Source organism: Camarhynchus parvulus, chromosome 24 (genome assembly GCF_901933205.1).
Source record: "Camarhynchus parvulus chromosome 24, STF_HiC, whole genome shotgun sequence".
Lineage (NCBI taxonomy): Eukaryota > Metazoa > Chordata > Aves > Passeriformes > Thraupidae > Camarhynchus > Camarhynchus parvulus.
The window spans coordinates 2,814,810-2,829,312 of NC_044594.1; the positions used below are offsets into that span (position 1 = coordinate 2,814,810).

General features: G+C 54.1%; 1 protein-coding gene across 1 annotated transcript in view; it reads left to right on the top strand.

The window, feature by feature from the left end:
- The window catches only part of SORL1 (sortilin related receptor 1), a 56,613-nt gene that overhangs the window by 1,776 nt on the left and 40,334 nt on the right, over window positions 1-14,503 (top strand). The window contains 7 exon segments of the mRNA XM_030964866.1: window positions 8,212-8,328; window positions 8,715-8,840; window positions 9,142-9,303; window positions 10,531-10,598; window positions 11,249-11,429; window positions 13,288-13,389; window positions 14,078-14,247. Of these exon segments, the coding sequence (XP_030820726.1) occupies window positions 8,239-8,328; window positions 8,715-8,840; window positions 9,142-9,303; window positions 10,531-10,598; window positions 11,249-11,429; window positions 13,288-13,389; window positions 14,078-14,247 (899 nt within the window). The 5' untranslated portion in view covers window positions 8,212-8,238.

The following is a 14,503-nucleotide window of genomic DNA, read 5'->3' on the forward strand; positions in this document are numbered from 1 at the left end:
CTCCCAGGGCCATCAGCACAAGGGGCAGTGCTGGGAGCGAGAATCCTTGTGTCACTGCAGTCCCTGATCTGGGACACATCCCACCCCCGTGCCTTTGGCAGGTCACTTGGCCATATGCTAAGCTCTGGCTCGTGCCCCAAAACTCCCTGCCCTCCCCTGGCTCTGTGCTGTGGTGCTGACCCAGGCTGGAGGGACAGCTGAGAGCCCAGGGTCAGCTCAGGGGCTGGGGAGAGCAGGGTTTGCTGCTGTGGGGGTGATGCCACTGGGGGAGCAGAGGGATGACAGGAGCAGGAGCCACCCCTGGCACTCTGGGGCTGTGCTGGGAGCCACCCCTGGCACTCTGAGACCAGGAGCAGGAGCCATCCCTGGCACTCTGGGACTGTGCTGGGAGCCAGCATCCTTGTGTCACTGCAGTCCCTGATCTGGGACACATCCCACCCCCGTGCCTTTGGCAGGTCACTTGGCCATATGCTACGCTCTGGCTCGTGCCCCAAAACTCCCTGCCCTTCCCTGGCTCTCTGAACCAGGCTGGGGGGACAGCTGAGAGCCCAGGCTCAGCTCAGGGGCTGAGGAAGGCAGGGTTTGCTGCTGTGGGGGTGATGGCATCAGGGGAGCAGAGGGAGGGATGCATCGCTCTCTGTCTGGAAACAAGCAGGGGAAGAACATCCAAAGCCTTTGTAGCTCCTCAGGAGCCAAGCACAGCTTACTCAGCACTGTCAGGAACAGGCTCAGAGCCCTCTTGCCTTGGACACCAAAGCACAAGATGTAACTTGGATTTTTTATCTGGACCCTCACCGCTGAGCACATCCTTGCTGGGCAGGCTGCAGCAAAACTTCCCAGGAACATCCCCAAATAACAGGACCAGCAGCCTAACCCCCTTTGTGGCTTTTCCTTGTTTTTTCTGACTCTGAAGCAGCAGCAATCAGGAGACCAAATGCCTGACTCGAGTCTGTCGGCTTCGAGACAGAGCAGGTTTTGTTCCCTTGCCCAGCCCTCACCTCTGTGGGATTGTTGGTGAGGGTTACAATGGACAGACTGTTTGAAGCAGGCACTGACACGAGACAGGACTTTTCTAGGATGCCACTGGCAGCAGAGAAGCATCCCCAGGGCAAGAAAACTTCGCCCTTGGGGCCAGCAGGGCTCCCTGAACCCCTTCCACAAGCGTGGCACCTCACACTCCTGGCACGAGCCCCTGGCCACCAGCACAGGGGCTGGCCTGGCACCCATCCTCCTGTCCCCTCTCAACCTTTGTGCTCCTGCCTACACATCCCTGCTCAGGCCTGGGAACACAGAAATCACAGAAAATCACAGAATGACCAGGTTGGAAGAGACCTTCAAGATCATTGAGTCCAGCCCAGCCCCAACTCCTCAACTCAACCCTGGCACCCAGTGCCACATCCAGGCTTTGTTAAACACACCCAGGGATGGGGACTCCACCACCTCCCTGGGCAGCACATTCCAGAACTTTATCACCCTTTCTGTAAAAAACTTTTTCCTGATACCCAACCTATATAAGCAGGGGCTGGCTCCAGGATTTGCCATTTCCACCATCCCACAGCGATCCGGGCTGCTGGGTGTGAACCAGCCCCGAACTGCAGGGACTGCAATGAGCAAGGGAGAGCAAAGCAGCCGCTCTGGGTGCCTGTGTGTGCTGGGCTGAAGGGTGACCCTGGGAGGGGTGTGGAGAGACTCTTGTGTCGTGGCTGTGGCACACAGAGAGGAAAAACGCTGCGGCAGGAGCCCAGATTGGCTCTGCTGGTGCCGAGGGGAGTTGTGAGAGCATTCACACTGCTAAAACATATCTGACCTTGACCTGCAGGCATTCCTCCCCCTTCTCTGGAAAAGGTTTATCTAAAGCCACCCCACAAAACACACAGCTCACAAGAAATCTTTGCCTTAAGCCACGCTAGGACAGAGGACATCTTCTCTGAGTGCTGGTGGCTCCTGGGGCAGCCACTTCCCCTCTCTGCTGTCGCTGCGGGGCGTGAGCCTCCCCCTGTGCTCAGCCTGTGGCTGTCACCTCTGTGCCTCCCTGGCCCCTGAACCGGTGTTAGTGCCTGCCCTAACATCATTTTTCTGGGGGGAACTATTTTTTTGCTCCCAACCTTCCTGTTTCCTCATCACCCATCCTGCCTTTGAGGGAAACCACCGAGTTTTCATCATTTCCCATTCACTACGGCCTGACCTCTCATCAGCCCACCACTCGACCGTGACCCTGCGCACCCTTCTGTGCTGATGGAGAGCTCAGATCATCTCCTGTCCATCGTGCAGAGCTGGCAGAGAGCCTTGCTGGGGCAGAGATGGCTCTGCAGGGCGAGCTCCATGCAGCCCTGGGAGCGCAGACATCAGTCACGCCGCGTCTCAGTTGAACCATACTTAATTTTGACCTACTTTGCCAGCCTGGCAGAGCCTTCCCAGATCAGACTTTAACCTTCCTGAAGTGCCCAGGGTGGTGATGTGTCCCAGCTGTGTCCTTTTCCTCCTCCTTTGTGTTAGGAGGCTTTCCTCCCCATTGCTGGGTCTTTCATGGCCACCCTGAGGAGGTTTCTCTGCTCCTGGCCTTTGCTTTTTGATCCCTGGAAGCCACACAGTTCCTGCTCCTGGCACCATGGTGGCTGAGAAAGGGATTTGTGGTTTTATTCATTGTTTTTCCCCTCCAGCAGATTCCTCACAGATCCTGTGAGCGCTGTGGTGTCCCTGGGGCATCGCTCAAGCTTTCCAGAGCTGCAATGCCAAGCTCGTGGCACACTTTGGATCTCTTCTGCAGCCTTCTTCCCTCATCATGGGGGAGTGAATTTCATCAGCACTTGCCAAATCTGCTGGGGAACCCTCCATTCCCTGCCCCTCTATCAATTTAGGTTCTTTCTGGGGTTGTTTCTGGATTCCTGCCCTGACCCCAATCTTCCTCCTCCCCTCCCTTTCCCATTCTCCTGGAAACAGCAGCTCAGGGGGAGCTCTCTTGGTGGTGGCAGAGAGAAAACAGCCCCGCAAGCAGCTGATTTCAGCATTAACCAAATTAACACGGGGCCTGGCACTCTCCGAAATGAGTCACCCGTGTTTCATATCAATGATTTCAGACCCTGGCATTTCCAGTCCGAGCCGCAAGCAGCTCCACGGGCGGGCACAGGCTGCATTTCCAGCTCTCCTGGCAGGGCTGGGAGCAGATGCTCGGGAGAGGAGCAGAAGGTGCAGGAGCGGAGCTTTAGTGGGAGAGAGCGTGGGGAACGCGGCGTGCTGGGAGAAAGAGCCACCCCTGGCATTCCAGGGCTGGGAGAAATAGTCACACAGGAGCAGGAGCAACCCCTGGCACCCTGGGGCTGGGGACAGGAGCCACCCCTGGCACTCTGGGGCTGGGGACAGGAGCCACCCCTGGCACTCTGGGGCTGTGTCAGGAGCCACCCCTGGCACTCTGGGCCAGGCTCCTGCATCAGCCCTGCCAGGGGAAGCATAGGGAATGGGCCCAAAAGACCTGGCACTTGTCCTCTGCCGCTTCCAGAGAGCTGGAATGAGGAGGAGCACGGGCAGAGCACCTTCTCTTGTTCTGCCCTGTGCTTCTGACCCCTTCTTCAGGCCCACCAGCTACTGGGATCACAATATTCCACCCATTCCCCTTCTCCACACGTGTTCTGGCAGCTCTGGAGCTGTGATCTGAGCTGGTGACAGCACGTGGATAGTTTCAGAGCAGCTCAGGACCCTTGCTCTCTGCCAGCCTCACTTATCACACAGCACTAATAACTCATTAACCATTCAGAACTTCCCTGGGAGCTGCATTTGTTTGTAGGTCACTGTGAGGATGGGAAAACACCCCGGTGATCCCTAGGAATCTTTGTTCTGCTCTCAGTTTTGCAGCCCTGTGTGACCGTGTTCACAGGGGTCTGAGGATGAGGGGAGAGACGAGGATCTGACTCCATGTTTCAGAAGGCTGATTTATTATTTTATGATATATATTATATTAAAGCTATACTAAAAGAATAGAAGAAAGGATTTCACCAGAAGGCTGGCTAAGAATAGAAAAAGAAAGAATGATAACAAAGGCTTGTGACTCGGACTCTCTGTCCGAGCCAGCTGACTGTGATTGGCCATTGATTAGAAACAACCACATGAAACCAATCACAGATGCACCTGTTGCATTCCACAGCAGCAGATAACCATTGCTTCCATTTTGTTCCTGAGGCCTCTCAGCTTCTCAGGAGGAAAAATCCTAAGGAAAGGATTTTCCATAAAAGATGTTTGTGACAGCCCTGAGCTCTCACAGTGCATCACCAGCACCCACCCTGAGCTGCAGTGCCAGCCCTGGAGTGGAGCATTGATCCTCACCAAAGCAAGCCCAGGCACACACACAGCGAGCTCTCAGGCCTGCTGGACACCAAGAGCAGCCCCTAACCCTGCCCTGTCACTCGTCACTGCTGTTACAGGTCAGCCAGCACAGGATATTTCTGCTGGCAGCTCCCCACAGCCAGCAGTGGGGTTTCTGCATGGGGAAGTCAGGCTTCCCACACAGAGCAGGGGCTGCAAGGCTGGGATTTAGAGGGAAGGGCTGGAGAGCAGCCCCTGCCAGTCACCCATGCCCTGGCCAGCCTGCACCCATTCATCATCACTGGCCAGCTAGCCTCATTCACCTACTTCACAATCATCCTACTTTATTTCCTCCTTGCAGCCACCCTAGAGAATAAACTACTCAAACTCTAATTAACTCTAATAGTTTATAAAAACACTGGTCTTGTAAGCCAAAGATTGAAGACTAAACCCCTTCTTAGAGTTACCCCACCATCCAATATCAGGAAGAAAGGATTCAAACCCTCATCTCTTAACTCCCAAAGCTGGCATTTTGCACATTTGTCACATGCCAGGGGTGAGCCACCTCCACAACCAAAATCCTTCTCCAGACTCCAATCTGGGCATAGGCATTAAGAAGGGTGAGACAGGAAGGGAAGCTGGACGTTTAGGTGCCAAAGAACACGGACAGGGCTCCTCTCCCAGCCCTGGGCACTCAAGGAGTCAGCACTGCACTCAGTTCCTGACATGCATCATTCTCCAGGCTCAGCAGGGAAACACTTCCACCTCAGCTCCCAGAAATTCCCTCTGCCAGCCCAGCCTGGAGCTCCCGGGCCCCAGCTGCATCCCAGGAGCTCATACCTGCTCTCAGATGGGTCCTCCAGGGGCTGTCCTCTTCCCATCCCATTCCTGCAGGGCATTCATTGGTTGGAAGATGCTGTTAACAAAGAAACACACACATAGCAAAGCTGGAAACACTGACTCCATTACAGCCTCTGCTGTGTCCTGGCTCCACTTTTCCCCTCCTGGACTTCATTTGGCACCTTGCGTGTTAGGAGGGCAAATTAGAATTTCATGCATATTTCATATCTGCTTAATCACTTGGCAAAGACCAAAACACTTCCCCATTAAGTGGAATTTATGCTAAATGCTGTTTCCATTAGGCTCAGGGGTTACACCAGCTCCCCAGGCAGCTGTGCCCTGCTAGGGGAGGTGGGGACAGTGCCACAGCCTCATCCCAAAGTTATTCCCCACAGCCCATCCTGGTTAATGGGACATCAGCTGCTCCGCTGGGCCCCTTGGGTCCCCTCAGAGCTCTGAAGGGCATCAAGGCAGCAAAAAACAAAAGTGTGAGGCTCATAAACCCGACCAATGCTGTACAACCCCTTCCTGGGAGACTTACAGCGTCCTTGTGTTGCTTTCTCCTGCTTTACACCCTCTAGTAAGAGCTTCTCCAGCGGCTCCAACCCTTCCTGCTGAGCACTTCTCGCTCCTACCAGGGAGCCAAACCTTGCCTGCCTCCAGTTTGCCTTTATAGGGCCTCTGCCTGAGCTCAGCCTGCTCCTCAAGGGCTAACAAAGCTCATCTGAATTAAAAATATAGAGGTTTACTGCTGAGGTTAAATCAAGGTGCAGATAGGAGTCTCCTCTGGTTTTCCTGCTTTTGAAACTCCAAGCGTCAGATTTCTTGTGGAAAAAAAAACCCCAAAAAACCCCAGAGAAGTACTATTAAAATTGACACTGAGGTAGTAACAAACCCCTCTTGGCTGAGAGGATCTGAAGGGCCAAGTTTGTGTTCTAACAGTGCCCAGCTCCAGCCTGGCCACCAAAAAAGCTGCACCCAAAATAACCCACGGAGATGTGGGAGATTTAAACGGGGTTATTCTGCTTCCAGAGTAGGGGAAGGGGATGGCAGAGCTCAGTTCCACACCCCAGGCTGTCTCAGAGAGCAGCAGCAATTCCTCCTCCTCCTCCGTCCCATTTCCCTACATCCTCAAACAGCGTCTCTTCCTTTTCATTTTTATTTTGTTTTCTTTTCCGGCGGGCACGCAGGGCTCTGGCTGCCTGGCTTTGTAGCTGCTGCTGCTGCTGCCTGACCTAAATCTGAGCCGCGTTCGGAGCCGGAGCTCCGGCGGGGTTTGACCAGTGAGGGGGGGTCCCTGCCCGGACCTCGGGGGATGCTCCGGCCCCAGGGATGCTCGGGCATTGGGGGATGCTCAGACCCAGGGGGATGCTCCGGCCCCAGGGATGCTCGGGCATTGGGGGATGCTCAGACCCAGGGGGATGCTCTGGCCCCAGGGATGCTCGGGAACCGGGGGATGATCGGACCCCGGGGGATGCTCCAGCCCCCGGGGGATGCTCCGGGCCGGGGGATGCTCCAGCCCTGGGATATGCTCGGGTCCTGGGGATGCTCCAGCCCCAGAGATGCTCCGGCCCTGGGGGATGTTTGAGCCCCAGGGGATGCTCGGGCACCGGGGATGCTCCAGCCCCGGAGATGCTCTGGCCCCGGGGGATGCTCGGGCATCGAGGGGTACTCCAGTCCCCAGGGGACGTTGTGTCCTTGGACATGCTCTGGTCTGGGGGATGCTCCAGCCCCAGGGATGCTCCAGCCCCCAGGGATGCTCCAACCAGGGGGATGCTCCAGCCCTGGGGGTACTCCTGCCCTGGGGGATGTTCCAGCCCCAGGGGATGCTCCAGCCCCCAGGAGATGCTCGAGCCCCCAGGGGATGCTCCAGCCCTGGGGGTACTCCTGCCCAGGGGGATGCTCCAGCCCCCGGGGGATGCTCCAGCCCTGGGGATGCTCCCTGCCAGGCTTGGGGTCGTTCCTCTTTCCTCTCCTGTGAGCCTATTGCATAAGAGGGATTTGAGGGCTTCTACTTGGCTCTCCCCCCCTCTCCCTCCCCGCCCGTGTTCTTCCAGAATCAAGTCCTTGTTTTTCCAAGTGTTTGGCTTGCTGGAGGTTAAAGCAGCCCCTTCTCCAGGCGGTGCTGCTCGCTGATCCCGGGGTCAGCGAGAGCTGCAGGGTATCAAGCCTAAGAAGAGCTTATCCTGTATTTTTACAGCTTCCCAAGGCCCCAGCTCCGGGGTTAGAGCCCTGGGCTGAGCTGTGGCGTGCGAGGGCTCAGGCACGCACTGCTCTGCTGCATCCACGGCCGGCCTGAGCTGCTCTCCCGGCACGCCTGGCTGTCCCTGCTGGCTGCTGACAGCCACAGAGGGTTTGTCCTGCACTGTCAGCTCCCCCCGTGCTGCTGCTGTGAGAGCTTCCCCATAGAAACCAGCGCTGTGCTGGCAGATACAGCTCACACGGGAATATCGGGAATAACGGGATCGTGTATGGCTCTGTGTGTGTGCTGGAAACCAGCAGGGAAACATGGAGTATCCTGGGCTGGAAGGGGCCCACCCTTGGCCTGGCACAGGCACCCCAACAATCCCACCCTGTGAATCGCTGGGAGTGCTGTCCAAACACTCCTGGAGCTCCTGGGCTGTGCCCTGCACAGACACCCCAACAATCCCACCCTGCACAAACACCCCAACAATCCCACCCTGAGCATCCCTGGGAGCAATATCCAAACACTCCTGGAGCTCCTGGGGCTGTGCCCATTCCCTAGTGAGCCCCCAGCACCCTCTGGGGGAAAAACCTGTCCCTGGTATCCAGCTAAACCTCCCCTGTGGCCTCATCAACCTGGATTTGAAAACACTTCCCAGTGCTTGGTTTGAGTTTTCATTCTCATCATCCCCTGAATCCTGTTTGTCTGAGGAAGAATAAAGGGAAAATTTACCCTTTCAGGTACATTCTGCCAACGTGTTCAGGAGAGATGCTGCTGTGAATGAGTTTTCCCAAAGTCTGGTATTTCCAAGGGAGGGTGGCATGAGAGGGTGTTTGCTGTCCCTGTGGGGGAGGCTGTGGCTCAGGATGTTCTTTTCCTTGGCATTGCAGGTCAGCCTCAATGATTCCCACAATCAGATGGTCGTTCACTGGGCAGGAGAGAAGAGCAACGTGATTGTGGCCTTGGCCAGGGACAGCCTGTCCTTGCTGGGCCCCAAAAACAGCGATGTGAGTAACACACCCTGGTCCTCTCCAGGTGCACCAAGGTGGTGGTGGCTGCTGAGCTACAGCCTGATTCGCTCTGGTGTCCTCAGACACAAAAAAAAGCCCACAAGTTTGGGTTCAGAGGCACAAAAATATTAAATATCACAAAAAAAGCCCCCCAAGTTTGGGTTCGGAGGCACAAAAATATTAAATATCACAAAAAAAGCCCACAAGTTTGGGTTCGGAGGCACAAAAATATTAAATATCCTCTGTGCTGCCCCATGGGTTCAAGGCACGGTTGGGAAAATCTCAAATATTTCCCCACCTCGTAGCTCACTGAGTTTTCACCAAATCTGTCAGAAGGGAGCTCAGAACTTTGTGCTTCTCATTGTGGGGCTTCTCTTTCGCAGGTTTATGTGTCCTATGACTACGGGAAGAGTTTTAAGAAGATTTCGGAGAGGTTCAGCTTCGATGGGGGGAACAGCAGCGAGGTGGCCATCGCCCAGTTCTACCACAGCCCAGCTGACAACAAGAGGGTGAGGGGGACGTGGCAGCTGGTCCTTTGTCCCTGCTGTCACAGGGACAAAGATTGTTGGGGTGTCTTCATGCTTTGGCCATTCAGGGTGTCTGGACACCGCTTGGGCTGTCCCTGGGGCAGAGGTGGCGTGTGCCAGGCGCTTCTTTTGCTTTGGTGATGGTCAGAGTGTGGTGGGAGCGGGGAAAATTCTTCTCCTCCAAAGTTTGCCCTCCCAAAGGCTCCCCTGGGATGTGCACCTTGCTTGCTGCCAGCCTGAGCTCTGCTCTGACCTTCTGCCCTGTCTGTCCCTCCACTCCCAGTATATCTTTGTGGACGCCTTTGCCCCGTACCTCTGGATCACCACCGACTTCTGCAACACCATCCAAGGCTTCTCCATCCCCTTCAGAGCAGCAGACCTCCTCCTGCACAGCAGGAACCCCAACCTCCTCCTGGGCTTCGACAGGTCTCACCCTAAAAAACAGGTGAGCACTTTGCTCAGGTGGGCACCCAGCATCCTACCCTGCCCTGCTGGGATATTCCTGTGGCCTCTCACAGCTGAGAGCCGCCGTGCCTTGTGCCGGGCCATGTGGCTTCATGCTTCGGCCATTCAGGGTGTCTGATCCAACATGCAGAGCTGTCCAAATCTGCCAGGTCACTCCCTTCCCTACAGTCTGTCGTGTTCTCACCTCTGGGAAATGAGGACACAGTCTGTGACCGTGTTCACAGGGGTCCAAGGGTGAGGGAAGAGACGAGGATCTGACTCAGTGTTTCAGAAGGCTTGATTTATTATTTTATGATACATATTACATTAAAACTGTAGTAAAAGAATAGAAGAAAGGATTTCATCAGAAGGCTAGCTAAGAATAGAAACAGAAAGAATGAATAACAAAGGCTTGTGGCTTGGATTCTCTGTCCGAGCCAGCTGGACTGTGATTGGCCATTTATTAGAAACAACTCTATGAGACCAATCACAGATGCACCTGTTGCATTCCACAGCAGCAGATAACCATTGTTTACATTTGTTCCTGAGGCCTCTCAACTTCTCAGGAGAAAAAAATCCTAAGGAAAGGATTTTTCATAAAAGATGTCTGTGCCACTCTGGCCATTCAGGAGTCTGATCTCACATGCAGAGCTGTCCAAATCTGCCAGGTCACTCCCTTCCCTACAGCCTGTCCTGTTCCCACCTCTGGAGAATGAGGACACAATACCTGCAGGCTGCCTGTCTTATTTCCCTTCCTTTCTCCTCCATCCACGCTGCTCCCAGCCACATCCCTCACCCCAACCACCGTGGTCATAACTCACCACAGAGCCCTGGCAGCTGAGGCAGGGTGACCTCTGCAGTGTTTCATGTGGGCCTGTGGTTTCCCTTTGGGTCCTGAATAACAAATTGCTGCTTGAATACAAACACCTTTTTTTTTTTTCCCTCTGGAGCTGTTGGGTAAAGATTGAAAATAATTACAGCACCTTCAGATAGACACAGTGAGTAAAACCTGGAGGTAAACAGTGGGAAATCCTTCTGGTAGAAGACTAAAGGATGGGTTTTTTTGCTGTTTGGGTTATCTGTTATTAACAGAAAAGTGGCTGTTGCTCCAGGAGCTGCCACATGAAAAGTCTTGGGAGCAGCCATGGATGGACACATGGGGTCTCTTCAAGGATTGGGTCTGTTTGTGTCCCAGTCCTACTGGCATCTCTCACCTTTGTTGTTGCAGCTCTGGAAATCAGATGACTTTGGCCAGACCTGGATAATGATTCAGGAGCACGTGAAGTCCTTTTCTTGGTATGTACTGCACCCAGCTCCTGTCTTTCAAGGGAAGAAGACACTTCTCTTGCACTGTTTGCTGCCCTGTGAAGATCGGAAATCTGGGTACCAGGGTGTGCTCCAGCCCTGCTCCCCTCACCCTGCACTGTGGGGATGTGCCAGGGCAGGGTGACAAGTGACAGCCTGGCACCCAGGGGTGTGACGGTGTTCGCAAGGGTCTGAGGTTGAGGGAAGAGACGAGAATTTGACTCCATGTTTCAGAAGGCTTGATTTATTATTTTATTATATATATTATATTAAAACTATACTAAAAGAATAGAAGAAAGGATTTCATCAGAAGGCTAGCTAAGAATAGAATAGGAAGGAATGATAACAAAGGCTTGTGTCTCAGACAGAAAGTCCGAGCCAGCTGGACTGTGATTGGCCATTAATTAGAAACAACCACATGAGACCAATCACAGATGCACCTGTTGCATTCCACAGCAGCAGATAACCATTGTTTACATTTTGTTCCTGAGGCCTTTCAGCTTCTCAGGAGAAAAAATCCTAAAGAAAAGATTTTTCATAAAAGATGTCTGTGACACAAGGGTGCTTCCCTTTCCTCCTACCCCATCTCCTTGCTCCTGCTGCCTTCTTCTCCCATCCCACCGTGTCCCCTGTGCTCCCAGGGGGGTTGAGCCCTACGACAAGCCCAGCACGGTGTACATCGAGCGGCACGAGCCCTCGGGCGCCTCGACCGTCATCCGCAGCACAGACTTCTTCCAGAGCCAGGACAACAAGGAGATCATCCTGGAGGATGTGCAGGATTTCCAGCTCAGGGACAAATACATGTTTGCAACCAAGTCTGTGGTGAGTGACGTGCGAGGAATTCGTCGCCGAGGGTGGATGTGGTGCAGAGCCACAGCGGGCAGGAGCATCTCTGCTGCACCTCACAGCCTTCAGAGCTCGCTGGCTTGTCACAGAGGTGTCACCCAGCCTGTGGGCTCACAGCAGTGGCTGCCCGTGCTGCTCTCTCCCCGTGGTGTTTCCATAACCCTGCCTCGGGCAGGCTGGGCAGAAATAGGTCAGCCTGCAGAGGGCTGGGAGCAGGGAAAAACCAGAGGATGGCTGTGAACAGCGGGGTGGGGGTGGCAGGGGAAGGGGGATGTGGCTCGGCAGCTCGGTGGTTAAAGGAGGCCGCTTGTCAGAGGAGATTACCATCAAACGTGGACCAGCTCCAAGCAGCCTAATGTGCTCCAGCCTGGAAAGAAAGCTGCATTTTCAGTCTGCTTGCCTAAGAAAAGAGCATGTGGGTGAGCAAAAGTGATCTTTTGGTCCCTCTGCAGCCAGCCAGAGCCTCTCTGTGCTTTTTAGTTCTCGGCCAAATTCGAACAAACCTGAAAGACAGCAAGAACGTGTCTGTGCTTCCTCTGAGGGCCAGGCCTTTCTAGATCAGAAACAGCAGCAGAGGGACAAAGTCCTGATCCTTCTATAATCCAAGGAGCAGCTTTCTTTTCAAAAGATGCATTTCTCCCCTGCAGCTGCCATCGAGTAAGAAGGCAGCTTTAAGAAGGAATTCTTTATTTAGGGGTGGCTGCTGGCAGAACCAGGGAGGGTTTCCTAGGCAGTAAGTGACAGCTGTGTCACCTCCGGCCCCCTGAGCGGGCACAGCGGTGTCTGACAGAGGCAGGGAACATTTGCAGAGCAATTTCAGTTTCTCAGAAGTCTGCCTTGCAGGTAGTACAGCCTGTAACTCCCAGGGCCCATCCCCTTGGCGCTGTGCCTGCTCTGTGGTTTGCAGGAGATTTTATCGAGGGCTCGGTGCTGGTGTAGGGTGAAACACTGGGGGTGGTTTGTGTCTCTGCAGGGAAGCCACTGAGCTCAGGGGCAGCATCCTGAAACCTTGAGGAAGGTTTGGGCACCATTTTGGGGTGCTTTGGAGCTTTTCCTGCTTTTGGAGCACTCAGGGGCCAGCGGGCAGCACTCCCTGCTTCGTCCTGCAGCTGTAATGACTAAACATCAATAAAATCACCCGTATTCCACCCCACAGCAAGCACTGCTGGGAAACACCGAGACAGAGGGAGGCTGGCTGCAAACCCCTCATTTGGGAGTCACATCCCCAGGTCTAGAATGAGGCACTTGCCTCCAAGCCTGGCTGCAGCAGGGGCGGTGCTGGGGAAGGACAGGCTGGGTGGCAGCGGCGCCCAGGGCTCTGACTTCTGCTCCTTTCCGTGGGAGGCACGGTTGCTTAGTGATAAGGAGAATGGGGGGAAGGGGGGGAAAAAGGAAAAAAAAAAAAAACAAACCAAAAACCAGGCCGCTTATTTTTGGAGCCTAGATCTGGGTTTAGGTCCTCACCATTGGCATTCTGTATGAAAGAGGTTGCCCCCAGCTTTTTTACTTTCCCAGCTTTGCGCCGGCACCTTTCGTTTTGCGCAAATCGGTAAAAATAGGAAGGAAAGGTCAGTGTGCTCTGAGGAGAAAGGAGGAATTAAACCCAGCCTCCTTGCCCCCACCTGACCAGGAAGGACAGTTTGTCTCCTTGCTGAGCCCTTGCTGTGGCAATTTAAAACCTGAGTGGGGATCACTGCTCCCAGCCTGGCGCAGCTGCCACGCTTTGTTCACATGCAGGGAGGGGGAAGTCCCAGGCACTGGGTGATCCCAGTGGAGATGAGTGTGGTTTTTTGGGGTGAGAGCCCCTCCTAACGTGTCCCTGTGCTCTGCACAGCGTTTGCTCGGCAGCTCACAGCCCCCCTCAGTCCAGCTCTGGGTCTCCTTCAACCGCAAGCCCATGCGGGTGGCACAGTTCGTTACCAAGCATCCAATTAAGGTAAGTGGTGCTTCCCGAGCAGCTTCCCAGCTCCCTGCCTTGCCAAGGACACCCTGCGGTGCCAGCAGCAGCTCCAGATGCTGCAGGAGAGGGAAAGGACCTCGTATGACCCTGCTGGGGGGGGTGGCAGAGCAAAGGCTCCTGTTGGGATGATCTCGTGGTTTACACGATGGCACCTGGACAGTCACCTGGGATGGGGGCTGGCAGCAAAGCCCAGATACCAGAGAGGGGCTGATCCCACTCTGACTCTGCTTTTGGGGACTTTACCTCTTCCCATGGCATGGGGCACAACCTAGAGCATCCAATTCTTGCAGGTTGAGGAAGCCCAGGACACCACCAGGGCTTGCAAAGAGTCCCTGGTGCATGAACAGATATGCTGTGGTGTCTCCAGGCTGGTGGGGATGAAGGAGGGCATGAGAAGCAGGTTTTGGTGCTTGGCAGAGCAGTGGGGTGCCCTCCCAGCCTCAGGGGGGTCCAGAGATCCAGCACAACATGGGGCTTGGGACCAGTGCTGCTCCAGGGGGCTTTGCAGGGAATCACTGTAGGGGGAACACAACAGAAAAAACAAAGGGAAGATTTTCCAGCTGCTGAGTGGGAAAAATACAAAAAGGTGGAAGCAAGACAAGAGGAAATCCAAACCAGCCTGTGTGCACACACACACACAGAGCCTGTTCTCTGTGTCCCAAAGGAATATTACATTGCTGATGCCTCGGAGGACCAGGTGTTTGTGTGTGTCAGCCACGACAACAACCGCACCAACCTCTACATCTCGGAGGCTGAGGGCCTGAAGTTCTCCCTGTCACTAGAAAATGTGCTCTACTACAGCCCAGGGGGAGCTGGCAGCGACACCTTGGTCAGGTAAGACAGGACTTATCAATGGTCCCCTGAACGGGGAATAATTAGCATTGACTCCATGATTGCAGAAGGCTGCAATCTATTATACTATATTATACTATAATTATACTATAATTTTTTTCTGTTATACTATATTATTCTATACTATATTACTATTACGCTATATTATACTATATTCTGTTATACTATTTTATACTATACTATACTGTATTATACTATAGAATATAATATAATATTCTATTATACTATATTATACTAT